General features: G+C 41.4%; 1 protein-coding gene across 1 annotated transcript in view; it reads left to right on the top strand.

Moving 5' to 3' along the window:
- zzef1 (zinc finger, ZZ-type with EF hand domain 1) overlaps nt 1–21,774 on the top strand; it is a 47,226-nt gene extending 25,452 nt beyond the window's left edge. The window contains exons 41-54 of the mRNA XM_047378676.1: nt 1,859–2,033; nt 2,118–2,250; nt 2,330–2,556; nt 2,643–2,951; nt 3,063–3,163; nt 4,526–4,661; nt 4,779–5,138; nt 5,250–5,393; nt 5,884–6,052; nt 6,147–6,245; nt 6,349–6,514; nt 8,977–9,127; nt 17,079–17,150; nt 19,268–21,774. Coding sequence (XP_047234632.1) covers nt 1,859–2,033; nt 2,118–2,250; nt 2,330–2,556; nt 2,643–2,951; nt 3,063–3,163; nt 4,526–4,661; nt 4,779–5,138; nt 5,250–5,393; nt 5,884–6,052; nt 6,147–6,245; nt 6,349–6,514; nt 8,977–9,127; nt 17,079–17,150; nt 19,268–19,348 — 2,323 coding nt within the window. The 3' untranslated portion in view covers nt 19,349–21,774. The remainder of the gene's footprint in view (nt 1–1,858; nt 2,034–2,117; nt 2,251–2,329; nt 2,557–2,642; nt 2,952–3,062; nt 3,164–4,525; nt 4,662–4,778; nt 5,139–5,249; nt 5,394–5,883; nt 6,053–6,146; nt 6,246–6,348; nt 6,515–8,976; nt 9,128–17,078; nt 17,151–19,267) is intronic.
- The last annotated feature ends 799 nt before the right edge of the window (nt 21,775–22,573 follow it).

Raw genomic sequence — 22,573 nt, forward strand, 5'->3', positions numbered from 1 at the left:
GATAGGAATTTTGGGTTTTCATGAGCTGTATGGCACAATCATCCGTATTAAGACAATAAAAGACCTGAAATATTTCAGTTAGTGTGCAATGAATCTAAAATATATGAATGTTAAATTTTCATCATTACATTATGGAAAATAATGAACTTTATCACAATATGCTAATATTTTGAGAAGGACCTGTATATGAAGGCTGCCATCCTTTCCTGTGTTTTTAATTTCAGTATTAAACTCTAAAATGACCTTCCAGATCAAGATTAGAAACCTGTTTTGATAACTCTAAATGTTGCTTCCACCGGGAAAAAATTTACTGAACAACATTAACCACAATAGCAGCAGATCGTGTTATTTGGATCAGGGATGTCCCGGTCTTTCTATGTCTTCGCTAAAATTGAGAGAACCACAGGTTTAAAGTGCAGTAAGACAACACACCACATTTCATCAGTGTTACACTAGCCAATAACGTTCGGGATTCTGCCATCTGTTCTCATAATTTTTTTGTTTTAAGGGTCAGATATTTTGTCCCTACCTAGAGTTTCTACAGGACATTCATATTTTCAACTCCAACACAGTTAAAGCTGCTTTAATGTTCAGTCAATGCATCACTAAAACAGGCCTAGCTTTGTTATGGGTTTCAGATCGTTCTTTCTGTGTTCTACATGTGTTTATTAGCAGTCATAAAGCAGTCATAAACCCATAACCACTATGAACTGTAAGGGGTGATATAGGTATGTAGACTGCCCATATCCATATCACATGTATGACATGGTGATATAAACCAAGAAAATTGAGAGCAGCTTCAGCATCGTTGTCTGAGATGCACAGAGCTCAGAAATTGTATCGTCCTCCAGTGTTCGTCTTTTCTAAGAAATATGTTGATCAGCATCATTTGATGGAGACAATAAAATAAGGATGACACACAACTACATTAGTTGTATTTAAAGCACTGAATGCATTTGGACAGCCAGCCTGCATGGGGATTACAGCACAGAGCTCAGTACTTTGTGGGCATCATTGTATAGGGTTAAACACTTTTTCACTTAGGAAAATATTAATGACTGCCTGGAAATACAGTTTTGCAAGCATTGCACATGGAAAAAAGCCCTGCTTTTAAAAGCTGGCCACATAAAACCACATGGCTCGCTGTCGGTGCGGTATCAGGAGCTGAGTTATGTTTGGGACTTACCAATTTAACACTCATATCTGGTCTTACCATCCAATGTTTTGGATCATTTTTAGCATTTAGAATAAATACAATTTCACAGCCAATCCACAAAAACTAACCGCTACAAATCTGTCTCACACTTGTTTCTTATTGCCAGTCATAGTCTGCAGTGGAAGAACTGATAGAAGGTAAATTATTTACACTAATACTGATGATTGGTCTTTCTGGTTAGCTCTTTTATTCTAACCAAGTGGGAGGTGTCTGAATTTACAGTCTTGGCTATAGGTAGGTGTCATTTATTAAACGTTTTTATCAAGCAAAAAAATTTAATTACCAGTGAGATATTGCTTTCCGATGTTCGCCAAAGTTTGCAAAGTCGTTATGAAACTGATCAAGTTTGTCCACAAGTGTTCTGTACCAGAAAAACGGACTGAATATCTGGGCACAGCATGATGGAAGGTCATTAGAATCGGTTTACAGGTCAGAATATAGGTGGATTGCAGTGTGTAGATGTCACTGTGTACAGAGCAATATTGTTCAGCTGTGTCAGTGCTCATACTGTTCTTGGTCAATGGTGGCTCAGGTTGGTAGGGGTTCATCCTGTTACGGCAGGTTGCCGGTTCAAACCTCTGCCTCCCTGTGAGCTAAATGAACAGATTGTCTACAGAATCATTCAGAGCTGTTGTTTTGCAGTCGTATCGGTCTGGATTGGGCGTGCACGGTGGCAGACATTTTACACACTCTGAACACCTGCCCTGAGTGGAGCACAGTCATCGCTGCCTTCACTGACCACTGCATCCAGCAGCTTCCGCAAACTCTGAAACGGACCAACCTTTTCACCCTGCTGGTGTTGGTGGGATTCCCTGAGGTATGTGGTATACTCCACTGAAAGTGTCGCACCGCTGCCAGCCTGAGTGAGCTTTGTGATGGTAACCCGTCTTACTGTTTTCAGGTGCTGTGTGTGGGCACCCAAACAGTGTTCATTGACAACGCCAACGAACAGCACAACATGATCTTGTTGAAACACTTCACAGAGAAGAATCATGCTGCAGTGGTAGATGTTAAGACACGCAAGAGGAAAACCGGTTAGTCCAGTATTAACAGATGATGAGTGCTAAGATTAAACATGTCATTAATCTTTCTGTGTTTGGTTTTCTTTCACAGTGAAGGATTACCAACTGATCCAATCTCAGGATTCCACCACCACCAGTCTCCCACCACAGCCAGGGAGTCAGAGCTGCCAAAAGACTCTTCTGAGTCGATACCTTAGCAATTTCACCTCCATCATCAGCCACCTATTACAGGCAAACCAGGATAATGGATTTCCTGATGCTGTGGAGGCTTCCTGGGTGCTATCACTGGCGCTTAAAGGTCTCTACAACACACTGAAGGTAGCTACTCCAAAAATCTACAAGCAGTCCTGTCTCTGCTATCAGAATGTAGCATTCTTCTCAGTGCCCTTTGCTGTTCCGTGTAGAAGCATGGCGTGGAGCACGCACACGAAGCCATCCAGCAGTCGGGGCTGACCCAGCTGCTCGTCAGGAAGTGCAGCAAGGGGACCGGCTTCAGCAAGCTGTGGCTGCTGCGAGACCTCGAGATCCTCTCCATCATGCTGTACTCCTCCAAGAGGGAGATTCATTCCATGACTCAAGACCCCGAGAGAGACCAAAAAGAGCAGGAGAAAGAGCACGACTCAGACCACTCTGGCTGCGGCGCCGACGACGTTGACACCAACAGGCCTGACCCCTTGGAAGGTCTGGATGAGGAGACAAAGATTTGCTTCCAGGTGATGAGTGACACATTTTGAAAGACACGCAGCAAAATATAGTGACACAGAACATTGGCAGAATATTGTTATTAGAACATTCTAATATTAGTGTTTTGTTTTTTAATACAGATCACCCATGATGCCTTAAATGCTCCACTGCCGATTCTGCGAGCCATGTATGAGCTGCAGATGAAGAGGACAGACTCGTTCTTCCTGGAGGTGCAGAAGAGGTCAGCATCATTAAGATATTTACTAACCTTTTAAATGTTTTCTCATGTTAAATGTATGATGTGATTCCAAAGGCTTGCAAACCCTTCAACTTTGTTTTACATTACAAAGACAAACTTCAATTCTTTATTCATTTTTAGGTGATAGACCAATACAAAGTAAAACATGATTGTGAATTAAAGCAGAATGGGATGCATGGTTTTACATAAACAAATAAAAACCGTGAAAGTTTGGCAGAAGTTGAGTACAGGGAGGTGGTGGACCGCTTTGTGGCATGGTGTGGAAACAATCATCTCATTTTGAACGTGAATAAAACAAAGGAGATAATTGTAGATTTTAAGAGAAACAGGAATAAGTCAAAAACTATTTCCATCATGGGAGAAGAAGTGGAGGTGGTGGAGGAGTATAAATACCTCGGTGTTCACCTGGACAACAGACTGAAGTGGAGATACAACTGTGAAGCTGTCTACAAGAAGGGACAGAGCAGACTGTACTTCTTGAGGAAGCTTAGGTCCTTTGGTGTTTGCAGGAAGATGCTGCATATCTTCTATAAGTCTGTTGTGGAAAGTGTGATCTCTTCTGCCATCATCTGCTGGGGAAGCAGCATCAGAACCAGAGACTTAAAAAAGCTCAACAAGCTGATAAAAAAGGCTGGTTCTGTTCTGGGGACTCCTCTGGAACCTCTGGAGATCATTGTACAAAGACGGATTCTTCATAAAATGAAGAACATTATGGAGAACCCTGAGCATCCTCTTCTTGAGACTGTCCTACAACAACAGAGTGTCTTCAGTTAGAGGCTTCTTCAGATCTGCTGTAAGACGGAGCGCTACAGGAGATCCTTCCTGCCCACAGCCATCAGCATCTACAACTGCTCTTTGAAGAAACCTGAATAATGAGCTACAACAACATTTAATTTCCCTTTGGGATTAATATAGTATTTTTGAATTGAATTTGGATTGAATTGAATGTGTTTGTATTCAGCCCCTTTTACTCCTATGGTAGTATGAGTATGGTACAACTGCTAACCTACCAAGACATTGCAGTTCACCTAAACGGTCGAGCTTAGAATTAGGCAAAAAAGCAACCATGGAGGTCATAGTAAGTCTGTTTGCCACAAGTTTTGTAGGAAACTTGTATACCATACTTTCCAGATTATTATTTATACAAGTGTTAAAACCCATTTTTCTTCCACTCTGCTACTCTGTGTTGATCTGTCACATAAAATCCTAATAAGATGCATTGAAGTTTGGGGTTGTAATGTGACAGAATGTTGAAAAGTGTGTGTGAATACTCTTGCAAGGCGCTGTATTTATTTAGCATGCAGTGTTCTGTCCTTAATTACAATGCTTTTGTTTTATTTTCAGGTTTGATGGAGAAGAGATTAAAACTGATGAGACAATCAGGACTCTTGCTCAGAAGTGGCAACCCTCCAGGCGGCCCCGCTCTGAGGAGAGGAACACCAAAGCTGTGGACACTGACATGATAGTGATTTCTTGCATGGTAAGTTGATTGAAATTTGCCTGAAACGGTGATGGTGGCTTTAAAGATGTTTTTAACTCAAATGTTCCTTTAAATTAACAGTCATATCTCTTGTGTCCTTACCACCACCACCCACAGTCTAAACCCAGTCATTGTGAAAAGGCAACAGAAGAAATCAATGTAGTTTCCCAGAAGCTCATCACCAATTCAGAGAGCGACTTACAGCTTAGCTATGCCAAACAGAGGCGCTCCAAAAGCTCAGCTCTGCTTCACAAGGAACTGGACGTCCGCAGCAACCGGGCAGTTCGTCAATACCTGGTGAAGGTCAACCAAGCCATCGCCACGCTGTACGCTCGCCATGTCCTGGCTTTGCTGCTGGCCGACTGGCCCGTGGAGGCGCAGCTGAGCGAGGAGGCCCTGGAGCTGAATGGGGCCTCACACATGGCATACATCTTGGACATGCTGATGCAGCTGGAGGAGAGGCTCCTTTGGGAGAAGGTGATGAGGGAAATAAAGAGCAGTTTGAATCATAGTTTGCGAAAGAAAAGTAAAATTATGGTGTATAAATGCTATAAACATTTATTGTGGTTATATCTTGTTGATGATCAGATTCTGCAGAGGGTGCTGAAGGGATGCAGCCAGAGCATGCTGTCCAGTCTGTCTCTCACCGCTTGTCAGTTCATGGAGGAGCCGGGTATGGCCGTGCAGGTCAGAGAGTCCAAACACCCGTATGACAACAACGCCAACTTTGAGGTAAGTGGAACTTTTTGATTACCTTCAGTTGAACATATACAGTATGAACTATGTAAGTTCTTTATCGTACAGCTGACAACAGAAGAAAAATAACAGGTGCTTTTCAATAGACTAGAAAATTGTTAAAAAGTTACTTTATTCAATTTAAAACATGATATTCGCTTTTTATAGAGACTCAACTTTGATACCTTGTATACATGTAGATGCTTATTTTCTGTTAATTTAGTTCATTATGATTTACAGCTAAAGAAAACTATAAATTCACTTGTAATATTTGAATTTTACACAAGAACGTTGGCCAGCAGACTGGTTGACCTGAACCCCTCAAATTTTAATTAGCAATCTGTCACTCTAATCTCATTACTGAAATACATAATCTTTTCAATGATATTCTAATTTTAGATACACCTATTGATCAGCTTTAAAGCAAAAAAAACGTTGCCTTTTAATTACCTTTGATAAATAGTCATATTTTTCCGTTACTTTTCAGGACAAGGTGCACATCCCTGGAGCCATCTACCTGTCTGTAAAATTTGACTCCCGCTGCTACACGGAGGAAGGCTGCGACGAGCTCATCATGTCCAGCAGCAGCGACTTCCTCCAGGACGTCCACAGTTTCAGTGGATCTCCTCAGAAGTGGTCTGACTTTGAGATCCCTGGTGAGAACAGCTTTCACCTTTTAGCTTCAGTGTTTGTAGTGTGGCTTTTTTACTGGTCTTGTTTCCTGACAGGTCCTCTATGTTTTTATTTCAGGTGATACCTTATACTACAGGTTTATGTCAGACATGAGCAACACAGAGTGGGGATACAAGTTCACAGTAACAGGAGGCCACAGGGGACGTTTCCAGACAGGTAATTTACTCAGACTGAGGTAGTAAGTTAGTTGAATTAACTTCAACATTTCAAATGTAATCATCTATTAGCCTAATTCCTCTTTTTACTTGTCTCTCATCAGGTTTTGAGATACTGAAACAAATGTTAGCCGATGTTCGAGTGCTCAGCCATCTGCCAGTGGCCGATATCTGGGAGTGGCAAGTGGGTGTGGCCTGTCGTCAGACAGGAAGCCAGCGACTCAAAGCCATCCACCTGTTGCTCCGCCTTCTGCAGTGTCAGTGTGAGACGTAAGTCATAAGTTTTCAGGAAAAAAAATTATTTTAAGACTTTGTCATCTGTTGTTAATTATATACACAGAAATCTACTTGGACCAGATAAAAGTTAATTCTAATGCCTTGTCCAGTAGTAGATGCAGTTCACCTGAACTTATGCTTTGCATAGAGCCCTTGATAAATGTCCTAGCTGACACCACAGAGATTAGTTAAACTATGTGTTTAACAGTTTGTATGAGTGCAGACTCACCTGTGACCTGGTCTTATATAACATGAAAAGTTGGACAGAGTTTACACAGAGTGCAAAGGGATTTTAAGCCATTCTTCTTGCAGGATAGTGGCCAGGTCACTACGTGATACTGGTGGAGGAAAACGTTTCCTGACTCGCTCCTCCAAAACACCCCAAAGTGGCTCAATAATATTTAGATCTGGTGACTGTGCAGGCCATGGGAGATGTTCAACTTCACTTTCATGTTCATCAAACCAATCTTTCACCAGTCTTGCTGTGTGTATTGGTGCATTGTCATCCTGATACACGGCACCGCCTTCAGGATACAATGTTTGAACCATTGGATGCACATGGTCCTCAAGAATGGTTTGGTAGTCCTTGGCAGTGACGCGCCCATCTAGCACAAGTATTGGGCCAAGGAAATGCCATGATATGGCAGCCCAAACCATCACTGATCCACCCCCATGCTTCACTCTGGGCATGCAACAGTCTGGGTGGTACGCTTCTTTGGGGCTTCTCCACACCGTAACTCTCCTGGATGTGGGGAAAACAGTAAAGGTGGACTCATCAGAGAACAATACATGTTTCACATTGTCCACAGCCCAAGATTTGCGCTCCTTGCACCATTGAAACCAACGTTTGGCATTGGCATGAGTGACCAAAGGTTTGGCTATAGCAGCCCGGCCGTGTATATTGACCCTGTGGAGCTCCTGACAGACTGTTGTGGTGGAAACAGGAGAGTTGAGGTGCACATTTAATTCTGCCATGATTTGGGCAGCCGTGGTTTTATGTTCTTTGGATATAATCCGGGTTAGCACCCGAACATCCCTTTCAGACAGCTTCCTCTTGCGTCCACAGTTAATCCTGTTGGATGTGGTTCGTCCTTCTTGGTGGTATGCTGACATTACCCTGGATACCGTGGCTCTTGATACATCACAAAGACTTGCTGTCTTGGTCACAGATGCGCCAGCAAGACGTGCACCAACAATTTGTCCTCTTTTGAACTCTGGTATGTCACACATAATGTTGTGTGCATTTCAATATTTTGAGCAAAACTGTACTCTTACCCTGCTAATTGAACCTTCACTCTGCTCTTACTGGTGCAATGTGCAATCAATGAAGACTGGCTTCCAGGCTGGTCCAATTTAGCCTTGAAACCTCCCATAATAAAATGACAGGTGTTTCAGTTTCATTGTCCAACCCTTGTATGTCCCTACCCCACTCAACACAGGTGGTCAGCTGGCTGGAAAAATGCAACCCTTTTGGTGTTCAAAAAATATTCTTAAATTTGTTTCTGATTTGGAAAAACCTTCACAAACTTGAAGTAGAAATTCAAAGCATCAAATTCATCAAAATGAATTTGATGCTGGAAGAAAACACTGGGAAAGTTGAGGAATGCCCAAAAAAACACTTGTTTGGATCATTCCACAGATTACCAGGTTAATGGGAAACATGTAAATGTGATGATTAGGTATCAAAGAAGCATCCTTGAAAGCATCTGTGATGGTATTGGGGTGTGTGCCCATGGCATGGGTAACTTGCACATCTATGAAGGCACCATTGATGCTGAAAGGTACATACAGGTTTTGGAGCAACATGTGGTGGCATCCAAGCAACGTCTTCAAGAACATCCTGCTTATTTCAGCAAGACAATTCTAAGCCACAAACTGCTCGTGTTTCAACAGCGTGGCTTCGTAGTAAGAGTGCTGATGATTCTCTCAACTATCTTCACCACTCTCTCCACACATTTTCAGTCTGAGGCGTTGCAGGCCCCAGACCGGACAGAGATGCAGCTGGTCAGTATGCTCCCTATTGTCCGTCTGTAGGAAGTGGTGAGGATGGGAGGTGGGAGGTTTGGACTTTTCATCCGACGCAGAAAGTGTAGACGATGCTGTGCTCTTTTCACAAGAGCAGAAGTGTGGAGGGACCAGGTCAAAATGTCTGATCTGCACCCCCAGGAATTTGGTGCTGCTGACCCACTCCACTGTGGCGTTATTAATGAGGAGGGGGGTGTGACTTGGCTGATTTTACCTGAAGTCAACAACAGTGTCTTTTGTTTTGTTGACATTCAGGATTAGATTGTTTGGGTCGCACCAGTCCACCAGGTGTTTCACCTCCTCTCTGCTGGCCAGAGAGGAGGTGAAAAGGTAAAAGTGATAATATCTCTTGTATTAACAGGAACTTTGTTTTCTCAGCTCTACTGCCTGCATAAATCTTACTGTGGCTTTTTTTGGTGTTTTTTCTCCAGAGCCTGTGAGCTAACACTGCTGCGACCTCTGTGGCAGCTCTTTATGTCCATGGAAAACAACCTGAACAAGGACCCTACCAGTATATCGGTGCTGCTCCCTCTTCACAGAGCTCTCACGGAACTTTTCTTCATTGCAGAGGCCCGTGCCATTGTGAGTATATGTGGGTGGGCCTCGTCTACAGTGGGGAAAACATGTATTTGGTACAGGGATGTCTGTAATTTTCATCGTAAGTACACTTCAACTGTAAGAGACAGAATCTAAAAATCATGGATTAAACTCCTGCAGAGCGAGGAATATAATCCATGATGGCATAGTTTGTTGCCAATGGTAACCTTTGTGACTGTGGTCCCATCAGCTCTCTTGGGGTCATTGACAAGATCTTCCCATGTAGTTCTGGGCTGATCCCTCACCTTTCTCATGATTATTGTTACTCCATGAGGTGAGATCTTGCTTGGAACCCCAATCTGAGGGAGACATACAGTAATCTTGAACTTCTTCCATTTTCTTATAATTGCGCCAACAGTTGTTGCCTTCTCACCAAGCTGCTTGCCTATTGTCCTGTAGCCCATCCCAGCCTTGTGCAGGTCTACTGTTGTGTCCTCAGACAGTTATTTGGTCTTTCCCATGGTCGAGAGTTTGGAGTCTGATTGATTGATTGAGTGTGTGGACAGGTGTGTTTTAGACAGGTTCAAACAGATGCAGTTTATAGTTGTCTTGAAAATTGGGCTAAAAGTTCTCTGTAGGTACTGATCCAGCCTTTTAATTGGGCTGGGATCTGGACTTAAAATAGGCCATTGCTACATCTTATTTTGTTTTAAGAACAGTATTTTAAACATTTGTTGCTGTGTTTGGGATCATTGTCTTAAAGCTTAGCCCTTTTGAAACCAAGCTTCAGGTTTCAGACAGGTGACTTTGCACAGAGTACTTTACTTAAATAGAGAAACTCTTAGTCAACTAAATGGCTGCAAATAGCCAAAATCATGACCCCTCCACCACTCTGCCTGCCAGTTGGTATGAGGTGTTTGGTTTTGTCCAAATAGGGGACATCCTAGTCATCTTTTTTGGTCGCGGGGACATTGTTCTATTGGCCTTGCAGCATCAAACATTACACAATTTTTGTCACTGTTAAATGTTACCTTGCACTTTTTTACCGGATTGATGGGCTGCCACAGTTGCTCTTTAACCTCATTCCTGTTGCTTTTCCTTATTGTAACCATGGGAGCACACACCAGAGGGCTTCAGCAAGCTGCCTAAAGGAAATGTTTTTTCTATGATTTCTGTTCACTGAAGGAGTCAAAGAAGAACACCTATAGTGTGAGATATCACACTTCTAAAGACACCCTCTAATCCTGCCTTCAAGCAGATGACATTTGAATACAAGTGAGAGGCTCGCCTGCACTTCATTCAGTACATCTGTCAACACAATCATCACTCAGCTGAGGGGCAGCTTTTCACCGAGCCAAGTATTACATAATGCTTCTGTACTTCAGCAAACAGAACCAGCAGACAAAACTTTAAACTTTTTACTCAGTTCAGCAAATACAAAACAGGTAGTATAGAACATGGCCTTACACCCAGGGTCAAATCCAGCAACTCGGTGTGGGACGGACTCAATCTAAAGCTGCTCTATGTGGCCCAGTTTCCTTAAAAGGCAGCTATGTTTGCACTGCTTCTGGGACTATGCATCAAAGCTTTTCCTTTTAAAACAGAATTAAGTTTCTCAGATGTTTTAAAAGGGGCATGTCATGTGTTTTTATCCTTCCTTTTCACCCAATTATATAGTTGTGGTCTATATAAGGTGGAGCTGCTATGCTTTGGTCTGAACTCTGTTATTGTAGCTCAACAGGCTCCTATTTTACCCCTGTTCTGAGTTGCGCCTGAGAGCAGCTCGTTTTGGTACCGTCTCTTTAAATGTTCCTGAAGCACTTCACACTCCGCCCCCCTCCAGGTCAAAGAGTTTTCCACTCCACCCCATTCAGCCATTTGTGTAGTTTGATGACAGAGATACAATTATCTAGCGGCTCAGAAACAAGACAAAGATGGCTTAAACAGTGCAAAACTGTTAATGTAATAATAATATTCAAACCACAAAGAACAGTTATGTCCTCAAGGAGCTAAAAGCAGCATACAGCACTAACATAAGCAGAAGGCACGATGCTACTGCCATCAAAACAATAGCCAGAAAGTCACACAAACACACAATAAATTCATGTCTAAAATAAAGTTTGATGTTATTTTAGCGTTATTTGCAGTTTACAGCTTTGCTGTGTCCTTCACTTCCATAGACAGAAGGAACTGAGCCCTTAACCAGATAAAGTCTTTCAGCAAATCTTTCTTGATACTGGTCACTCCTTGAAGTTGGGCCGATAGGAATTTCCCCACTGATGTGGGTAGATTTCTGTGAAAAATAAAACAGAATATAAAGATATCTACGCAGCACCTGGAAAGACTAAATTCAACTTTTCAGCACTCCTACAGACTTGAAGTACACAACAAAATGCAATTAAGGGCTGGATTTGGCATGATATGTCAGCTTTAAACTGTGGCAACCTGAGTCAAAGAGATAAGAGGAAATATTTCAATATTTACCGGCCACAATCACAAATCAGGATGCTTAAACAGAGGAATTATCAAGATAAAAACTCTGATTGTTATAAAATAGCACAGGAGGAACAGGAGAATTTACTGATTCAACACTACAGCATGTCCTTGTCTGCTTCACATCAGGTTAGTCTCTGTTACTGTTCCTGCTATGTTTCCTGAAGGAATGATGGCTTTTTTGGAAATCACCAGGCTGGTGATCTGAGACTTAATCTGAGGTTATGAAGGCTTTCACAACATTATTTCATTTTTAGGATAACAAGCATTTAAAAAAAACAACTTTGAAATCAACATATTATTAATAGTAAGACAGACTGAGCAGAATGCAGCAGGTCTGTGACTTGCATCTGGAGAAGTGAATCAAATAAAAGGTAGCTACAACTCTTATTTACTCCCAGCAAACCTTTTGTCTCAACTGACTAGTTGAAGCTGTGATGAAGGACTGGATGTAATAGCAGCTGTCATGTTTGTGTTGTGTAAACAGCACACCTTCTTCATCCTGTTCGGCAGCATGAAGAAGGTGCCAAACAGGATGAACTTCAATGCAAGTTGAGTTTTGACACCTTCATGTATCATTGCCAGGGATGGGAATGACGGTGTTACTTTTTTCAGTAACGTGTAATCAAATGAATTACTGTTGTCAGCATTACAAAGTCCTTACCGTCACCGACAATCAAAATGGGGCGCGTTATAAACTAAAGCTACGCAGTGAATCTCTTGTCATCTGTCGTGGTTCACATCCACAGGAACTCAGCTTTTTCTTTGGTGAAGGGAGGAATGAGGGCGAGACAATTGCATAAGTGATGATGATTGGCTAAGGTGGAGTAAGCTTTTATTTTAAGCCAATCAGAGGCCGTGTTCACTAACCACAAATGCACACAGCAGCCCTGCTCAGGCAAACTAGGACATGTAAGCTGCAACAATGGCAGGTCTGGAGGGAAAGATTGCATTTTCAAAGTGGAAGTACAGACACTACTTTATTCTCCTTGAGGTAAAAAACAAGAATGCACATGTGAAGTAAATATTAAAAGTTCTGTGTAAGTACTTGTCTATGTAATTCCACTTTATGCAACTGGCTTGTGAAGCCTTGGGGGAAAAAAAATCTAAACTCATAGACATATTTAAACTTAAAATAAGTAACACAATAGTTACTTTCTCTGTTAACTAGTTACTGTTATAGTGGTCACTCAGTTACTTATTGAGTTACTTTTTGGGAGAAGTAACTATAACTAATTTCTTTTTTTTAAGTAATATGCCCAACACTGATTATTGCAGACACGGGACTGCAATGTCCATGAAGGGCATCCTGTGTGTAGCTGCTGAGTACTGCTACTGCCCCCTGCTGTCGGTCTGCTGCCATTCCCCCCTTTTCCGTAACAACAAGCAGTTGGACGCAGGAGCAGAAAATGTGTCTGTCGCAACAACTTTGTTCAGCTGATGTAATGTTATAGACACTTTGGGTCTTCCTGCTCGGACCCAGCTGGTATAAGAGAGGTGGTGCCTTTTTTTTTTTTTTATAGACTGTCTGCTTCAGTTGCATCAACAGGTGAGAAACTCCTGGCTGATGACGCACTCATAATTCCCAAGATTTATTTAAATAATTGATGAGTGAAAAGAGAGATAATACGCGTTATAGTCCAGATATCATCTCTGTCTCTCCTAAGCAGTGTGTACTGAGCCTGCGTGGCACGGTGCTGCCTGCCAGATGGCATGGCTGGGCTTTGGACCCGAGCCAGAACAGAGCAGGTGGGCAGAAAGAAAAACATGGTCATCAAGCAGAGAGACGGATAAACAGAGGAGGAAAAGAAGAAAATGTTGACTATATTCTGTTCTCTCCCCTTTTGACATGTGCAGCTAAAAATATGCCTTCCTGCAGAAAACAGGAGCAGGTAGTTTCTACAAGACGGGCAGACTAGGAAAGTGATTTATACGCAAACAGATCTTGTTTTAATTTTTTGTGCAAATAACTATTGATTGTTTTGTCTCATGCCTTTCTCAGTTTTTAGTCTTATTGTCATTCAGGAAATGACGGTTGTCTTCTCTTATTACCTCATTAACTATTTAACCCGTGGCTCAGTAATAGGATGATGTCACAAAAAGTACCCATCTGCCATCTTGGAAAACAAACAACAACCGTTACCATGGAGACACATGCGGAAATATACGTATTAAAAAAAAACATTATTTAGAGAAGCTAGGTATGGACTAGACCAAGTGTCCGCAACTATTATGTCAGGAGGTCCATTACCTCCGGCAACCAAACACTTTGGGGTCCGAACATTTTAAATTGACTGACAAAAATATTTTATTTCATTATAATTTACCAATTAATTAAATCAGTCCAATTTAAGTACCAATATTAATCGCATATATTAATGCTTCTGTCCATTCATCTTTAAATGTGTGATTTTTATAGTTGACTTTATATATTTTTGACAAAGCCATTTTCTTTTACTCACTCATCTCTGCACCAAGTCATTGTACTGTGAGCAAGCGTGAGCTCCCAAGCTAGTACCTTAGCAGCTATTAAGAGTGATGTTTATAGTGCCACAGAGCACTACACTAACGGCTGGAGGCAGGGCTTCAGTCCCTAAAAAAGGCACCACCTCTCTTATACCAGCTGGGTCCGAGCAGGAAGACCCAAAGTGTCTATAACATTACATCAGCTGAACCAAGTTGTTGAGACAGACACATTTTCTGCTCCTGCGTCCAACTGCTTGTTGTTACGGAAAAGGGGGGAATGGCAGCAGACCGACAGCAGGGGGCAGTAGCAGTACTCAGCAGCTACACACAGGATGCCCTTCATGGACATTGCAGTCCTGTGTCTGCAATGATACATGAAGGTGTCAAAACTCAACCCGGCGACTTCATGCTGCAGAACAGGATGAAGAAGGTGTGCTGTTTACACAACACAAACACGACAGCTGCTATTACATGCAGTCCTTCATCACAGCTGCAACTAGTCAGCTGAGACAAAAGGTTTGCTGGGGGTAAATAAGAGTTGTAGCTCCTTTTTTGTTTAAAAAAAAGTTTGATTCAAGATGCAAGTCACGGTCCTGCTGCATTCTTCTCAGTCGGTCTTACTTTTAATAATATGTTGATTTCAAAGTTCTTTTTTTAAATGCAGGTTATCGTAAAAATGAAATGAGGTTGTGAAAGTCTTCATAAGCTGTTGTAACATGCAAATCGGCACCAACTGTCTCTTTCCTCCACAGGGTTCCTACGCATCTAGAAAACTCCATCCATTTGTTTGTCTACCATCCATCCAAAATGATCAGAAATGGACTGAGAGCTCTAGAAATTAGAGCCTGAAAAACTTCAGAAATGTGGCATAAAAATGTGTTGGAACATTGCCCGCAAAAATGAAACCTGAAATAATGCAGGTGTACAGCAGGCTGACATTCTGTGTGAACCTTTTGACCATAGTGATATGCATGGGGACCTCCAGTGAGAAGCTTATCATTTAGTCAGATGTGACCATATTAGGTTTGCGCCTGCAGAAATCTGGCTTAAGACATTCAGTGTCAGAGCTGTTCTCATCTTAAGCATTGATCCCAGCTCTTCGTCTGCACTTAGTGTTCTAGTCCACTGAGATTCGGTGTACTCCTCACCCCAGGAAGTGAACGTTATATTTAGAAATCAAAACACAGTCTGTCACGCTCTGCTGACTGTATATTTGGCCCAAAAATGTTTTCCCCAGCATAAACATTCAGGGTGCTGTGAGATGAATCGGGAAGAAGGGCTCTGGACCTTGTCTCAGAGCTGTAGAAGTTCCATTTGACCACTTTCAGCCTTGTGGACTCTTATCTCTGTTTATGTAAGATGAATTTTTTTCAATAACAAAAGAATCTGAAAAGTGTGGCATGCATTTGTTTTCAGCGCCCCTTAGCCAATACCTTGGCAGAACAAGCTTTTGCTAAAATAAGAGCTGGAAGTCTACTGTTGCCAATTCCTCAGTAAGAAAAGTGGCTGTTGGTTGTCCTAAAAGTTGCTAGAAGTCGTTAGATGATGTCATCACCAAATTTGTATATTTGGTCATGTGACCCAGGGTGTAGGAGAGAGGAATATCAAAGTTGGCAAGACAAAAAAACACTTTAAATATTTTTCGAACTACAAATGAACTTTATGAAATAATTTCATAAAATCAATGCTTCACCTGAACCCACACCACATAAATCAGTTGTGTTAGAATATAAAGAAATCAAATTCTGTTTACATTATATTTACATCTCTGTTTGTAATCCAGGGCCACATCAGCGGCAGCTTTGTGCATGCGTGATTTATTTGCAATGCGGACATGGTGTTGAGTGGGTCTCCTCTCTGTCGTGACTGTAGGTCGGGTTTGCTGCACAATGAGACTGACCACCTGTTAGTGCTTTGGGTGTGGGAGGGGCCCACGGCAGCACTCGTTGCTCGCCAAGGATAGTAACTGCAGAAAGATTAGGGTTTTCACCAGCGTCTCCAATAACAAAAAAAGTGTCTAGATTTGTTGCTAGTCACTTTTTTTGAAGAAAGTCGCTAGAGGTGTCCGAGAACTCCATAAATATAGTCAGTATGTTGGCAACAGTGTGCAAGTCTTTCTCTATCAGCTTTGCTGATCCAGGTACAATTTTGTTCTATTTCAGTAGCTAGTTTTATTATTTCTTTTAACTATCTCATTGTGACTCTGGTCATATGTGTAGCGTCCTCCTGTTCGAAAGGAAGCAGCTTCTTTGACATGTTTGCTGTGTTCTCTACATGGCTGATGGAAAACTATACATGACAACCTTTACCTTTCTGTCAAAAGTGGCTCAAAAGCTGTCTTTTTGATAGATTCTCCCACCTGAGCTGTGGGTCCCTGCAGCTCCTCCAGAGCTCCCATGGGCCTTCTGACTTGTCTGATTAATGCTCTACTTGCCAAGCCCATCAGTTTAGGTGGACAACCCTGTCCTGGTAAGTTGACAGGTAAGGTTTCAGATGATGGATTGAACCAGAGCTCTGTGAGATGTTCAAAGCTTCACAGCTTTATCCCTGATCTGTCTGTTGTGTTCCTTGGTCTTCTTATACTGTGATTAAATTAAACAGAGTTGGGATCTGTTTACTTATTAAGTGACGTTTGAAAGCAATTGTTTGCACTGGATTTTATTTAGTATTATCCGAGTAAATGTATGTCACTTTTCAGATTTGATTTTGAACAGAACTTGTATCTTTATATCATTTTCCTTCCATTTCAGTTATGTTCTTCAGGGTCGCGGGGTCGCTGGTGTCTGTCTTCAGCGGTTAGTGGGGTAGAAACAGGGTACCCACTGGCCAGGCCTAGACAAATGTCTATGCGCACACACACTTCTAAGAGCAATTTAGTGAGGCCAATTAATTTAACATGCATGTTTTTGACTATAGGAGGAAGCTGAAGTTCCCAGAGGGTAGTGAGGAGTTTCATGAAAGAGCCTACATTGTGCTGATGTTTCTTTCTTATCTTTTTGTTGTTGATTTACCTATCAAACTTTTATTTATTTCACAGAAGCAAGGAATCCTCCAGGATTATTTGCTAGCCATGACTACCGATGAGCTGCTCCTCAGCCACACTTCTATGGTAAGCCTTCTACTCCTGTTTTGTCTTTGCCAAGTATTTACTGGCTGTTGTTCCTTTAAATCCAAAGCCTGTCATTCAGCAGAATATCTCAGGTCATGTATCATGGTCTCTATTGTCAAGTGGTGCCTTGCCTGGATGAAGGTAGCTCTTAGAAGCTGCCTTACTCCCTGAAGTGTTATGTAACTCTCAACCACGCAGTCTCCCTTATTGAATGGTCTTCAGTCGCTGTTAGTCAGCTTGCTTCAGGAGACTCTCTTTGCATGTGAATCAGCGAGTTGTTGACACCCAGCGGATCCCCTCAGCACCCCTCCCTCTTGTTTTTTTTAAAGCATGTGGGCTGTGCTCATGGCTAATGTACTTGATAATTACAGTCCATTAGCATTTGCGGCAGAGCGAGCCATAGCATCCTCCATACCGAGGGCCCTGCAACGCACCAGTAGGCCCTGAAGCTTGTTCTAAGGAATAGAGGACGTAGGGTGGTGGAAAAAAACACTGTGGGTGGTTCTGCTGAGCAGTTACCTAATACCTGTCAGGTGGAAAAAATAATTGTTGGTAACTGGGCACTCCTGACTCAAGCTTTGTTTTCATAAAATTGGCTGAAGTTCAAGTTCACCGACTTCTGTTTTGGTATAGTTTTGTGGTATTTGAGAGGGCATCCTGCTTGTTAGGCTGCTTAATATTCCAAACAGAAAACCTAAAAAGAGGCAGAAAGTTCAGAGTGGACGGTAATCATCAACTCCCACTGCAATAAAAGAAGCCAATCTCCACAGAGGATGAACGCAGTTAGCAGATTCTTGAAGTTAAACTTTGACTAATGTAATTTTAACGGTGAATTGAATGAGCTGAGGAAGGGGAATGATGAGCTGCAGCCATAATGGAAAAGCTCTGAATGAACAACCAATGATTCAGTAGCTTGTAGTACCACCCTGAGCAGCAATAACTTAATCTTATTGTTTGCTGTATGACTTAATCAGAATTTATTTTTATTCTGAGGTTGTTTGGTCCTCTCTTCTTTCCAACATGGTCCCATTAAGGGAACAGACTTTAATTTCGGCTCAGCCAGTTTCTCCAAGATCCCACTGGAGTATGTTAATCTGCTTCAGGTCTGGACTTTGACTCTTCCGTTTCAGCACATGTGTTTGAGGTCATTATCCTGCTGATTACCCAGTATGGGCCAAGCTTCAGCTGTCAAACGGATGGCCTCATATACAACTTATAAAGTACAGAGCACATGGTCAGCTCAATGAGTGAAAGGTGTCTAGGCCATGTACCTGCAAAACAAACCCAAATCATCATGGCACCACTTCCATGTTTAAAACTTGCGTTAATATTGCACTGTACATAATAGTCAAACATGTTTACTGTTCTTGTGTCATCTGTCCAAAGAACATGTTCTAGAAGTTTTGTGGATCCTTCAGGTCGAACTTGTGAAACAGAAGTTGTTCTGCTTCATTTTTTAGACAAGAGGCTTTCACCTTTGACCCTTCGAAACAAGCCGTGCCTCAGTTCAGTGTTTTTCTCAACTGTCTTGTCTTAAACTTTAACATTTAACTTGCTAACAAGTGAAATGTGAGTTAGTCTCTGAGCATTTTCTAAAACTTCTTGTGCATTTTTAGGTTTTTTGTTAAAACTCCTGCATTTTTTCAGGTGCTCTTAAATGCTATGGAAACAGCAGGGTGTACTTTGAATTTCTCTCAGCTTTGCTGTTTTAACTTTGTATTTGTTTAACAAACACCTTTGTGCACTCTGTTTTGTATTTTTGTAATGTGGGAGTAAGATTTAAATAATTGTCGAACTTGGTAGCAAATGGAAACTTTTTAACTGTATCTTGATACAGAAACCCTGGAATGAAGAAGGTGTACTTTCTTTCTAACATGACTGTATTTGTTTGAAAAACCAAACCAAGATTAGTTTAATTGTGTTGCTTAGTTATAACATTTCTGCAGGGAGAAACACCAAGCAGTAATTATAAGTTGATATTTGAAAAACTTGAGTTGTCCTCCATTCTCTTATGTTCACACTGTGGGTGAAAAACAATGTCTCTCATGTCTCTATTATTTTTCTTTCTCTGCACTGATAGTTTGGAGTTATACTCACTGATCCCTTTTATTGTTCAGGCTCTGAAAAACATCGCTGCCATCAGCCTGGCCATCAGTTACCCCAATAAATCTACTAAGCTGCTCAACATGGCCCCATGAGAGATTTCTCTGAAGGAAAAAGAGGGAGAACATTCTGCAGGGGATACGCCCTGACTGAGCTGGATGGCTTCACCCAAATGTTGTGGGAGGAAAACCTCCTTCACCATCCAGTGCTCTTCTATCAGGACTCCCATCTCTGTCAAGTATCGTCCTGTCCTCATCAAGAACTGCGCAGCGCTGTGGATATCAGCTGAGGAGGAGACACTCACGGAGCACTTACCACACTTCTTCACGATCCTTTTTGCCTTAGAAGAATTCAATGTATCAGCATGTGCTTTCACAGATGTAGGACAGTTTGTGGGATTTGGGTTTTTTTCCACTTGATGCTTTGCTAAAGGGCATGAAGTGTGCCAAATTATCATCCTTCAAGGGGAGGTCTCATCTGTTATCTCCCTGCCGTTTTTCAGAACAGCAGCCACTCTGGATTACTAAATTGATCATGGTGAAAACAGGTCACCTTGGCAATTTGCATGTCTCAGCAGACCTGTAGAGCATCCTAAAAATACTGCCCAGGACAATGGAGTCTCATTAGTCACCACAAGTGAAATAAGTGACATACTCCCTTAATCCACTCATGTCTTCATTTTCCCCATTTTGACTTTTTTTGTTCTTAGTCTTGCAAGCCTTCATCAAGTTCCTCCTTCTTCCTTGTTTACTACATACTGACTCCTCACCATCGATGACCTAAATTCAGATCTGATATTTGATTACAGGGGTGCGTTTTTGATATGGGCAAAATAACTCATGTCATCATGAGGCGACACAAACACAGAACAAAGGTCGTCAGTTGTCCCAGTTTTCAGTTGCTTATTCACATGTCTGGTTAAAGATTAGAGGGTGCCCCCTGGTGCTGTGCAAACTGCAACCACAATAAAAAAGAATCTGGCCAAAATCATCAGGTTGCTAATAATACGGATGTTAGAATCTGATTCCCATATGCCTTCCTGATGCCTTCCGGCGATGAACATTTGGAGATTTGTAAAGCTTTTACTTCATTTGCAAAAACACAAAAAAAACCTTTTTCTTTTAGTTTGGAGAAACTCAGACTGAGACAAGTGTAAAAACAGCAACATATACATGGAGTGGTAAACAAATATTCTACTCTGATCCTTTAAAAAGCAGTTTTAAATGTTGAAATCTTTAATTTATGAAAACCAGACAAAAAAGATTCTTCGTTTTAACCATTAGAGCGCCATTTATCCTCCAACAACCACCTCATGCATAAGACTCTCTGTGGAACTCTTACAGTGATGCTGTTGTCAGATGGAGTTTTTAAAATTAGATTATTATTGGTTGATTCAAACCTTACTGTAATGTCACATAATTGCCAATAAAGTTAATGTTGAAAGAAATATTCTAAGAATCAGAAATCGCCAAGTTTAACTGATGGACTGTTATTTTAATTTTCAGCTGTCTGGATTTATTCTCACAGCTCTGAATTTAAAGCTGAACTGAATCGTCCCCTCACCTGTTGATGCAAAAGAGATCATTTGTGTAGCCTGTCTGTAAAAACACATATGTACAGCACAAGATCATTCCTAACACATAGGTTATCTACAACGAGTTACAGTCTTTATACTAATTTCTAATGCTACACAGATGTGTTAAAGTGTAATCCGACTTTCAATCACGTCACTAACTCCCCCACACACCTTATTAACGCTGCCATGCACCTGAAGTCACATTTGTCAAACACTTTTACGTCCAAAAAAAATCTTGTGCTTTGATGAATTTATTCACTCGTTTCTCAGAAAAAAACCTTGTTAGCTGTAGAAAGTTTTATGCCAAAGAAACTTGTCATTGTGAGCCATAAAACATCTCAGAAAGAGCACCTGGTTTTTTCCACATATCAGATGGCGACCCTGTGATTAGCTGGAGCAGTAGAAACCTTTACACATCACTCAGTTTCTTTTTCTATCAAGATTCGCTTTGATTCTTACTTTGGCCGTGGCCCCAACATGGGCTGCAGGACGGCTCGGTGGTTTTGTTTACACAAACAATAGCTGCAGTGAGGAGAGAAGAAGAGATGCGTGGCCTCCGTTTGGCTTCCGTGACGCCTCACCTATCCATGACGTGCCTATGGTTCATAGTAAAGCAATCATGATTTATCTCATGTTATTAATTCTATTTTAAATAAGAAATCTATTGTTTAATTAAAGTTTTTTGTAACTTTTCAGTTATTTTGGTGGTTTCTTTTTGCAATGACGCTTGATTTAAGGCTAACTAATTTGAATGTAAATACCTGTGAATATAAGTTGCACAGAATATGGACTTTGATAACTCCAATCAAAAAAGGAAACCTTTATCTGGCACTAACAGATGGACACTTTGAATCTGATTTTGTATGCACGGTATTCTCAAAAGTACTGCTTGGGTTGAAATGCGATCCATTTCTAATAAAAACAGAAATTACTTCAAAATGAAAACTGCTCTCATGCTTCTTTTTTGTTGGGGCTCAGGTGTAAATTTCTGTGCTGCAGCGAACTGGAAATTGATGTTGATCAGGACCCACACACTCCAGTCTATCAGAAACTGCACCTGGGGGCACACAGAGGGAGCTAAAGGGATCAATAGTTCTTTCCTTTTGCTTCAAGTTCTTTATTTCTTCTCAAATAATCTTTTTATTTTGTCAGACATCTCCAATGGTTTTAGTTTATCTGCTGTTTTCATGAACTAAAAACGTTAATCCCCCATATTTCTTTTTTTTTTTTGTCTAGATAATCCGTTTGTATGCCCTTGTTATTTTCATTCTGCTTGGTTTTATCAAAGGTCCTCTCAGCCTCAGTCCTCCAGCCTGGTTCCTCTTATCTCTCTCATGCCTGTAATATGGAATCTCATGGACAGCCCTGATGATGAGAGTGATGATCACTGAGGCAATAATGACATCAAATGAAGGAAATACTCAATAATGCTCTAGATGATTCAGTGCCCCTCTGTGCCGCCATAGCCTCCACACCGGCGTGACTCAGCTTTCCTCCTACTGCTCCTCTCCCCTCCCCTCAGATCCTTTGCCTTTTTAGTGGTTCATACAAGTCCCCAGTGCTCTCATTTTGTCAGGATGTGAAGTGTCAGCTGTGAGGATTGAGAATAAGGGTTACACTCACTGTAATGCCATTATGCTAATTGGAAATCCTAGTGCAGATGGGATTTGGATAAGATTAGAAAGACTTAAATTTGTGTTACAATAATGTCAATAACAATGTAAATACATTAGGACAAATTACT

This window comes from Girardinichthys multiradiatus, chromosome 11, assembly GCF_021462225.1.
Source record: "Girardinichthys multiradiatus isolate DD_20200921_A chromosome 11, DD_fGirMul_XY1, whole genome shotgun sequence".
Taxonomy (NCBI): Eukaryota; Metazoa; Chordata; class Actinopteri; order Cyprinodontiformes; family Goodeidae; genus Girardinichthys; species Girardinichthys multiradiatus.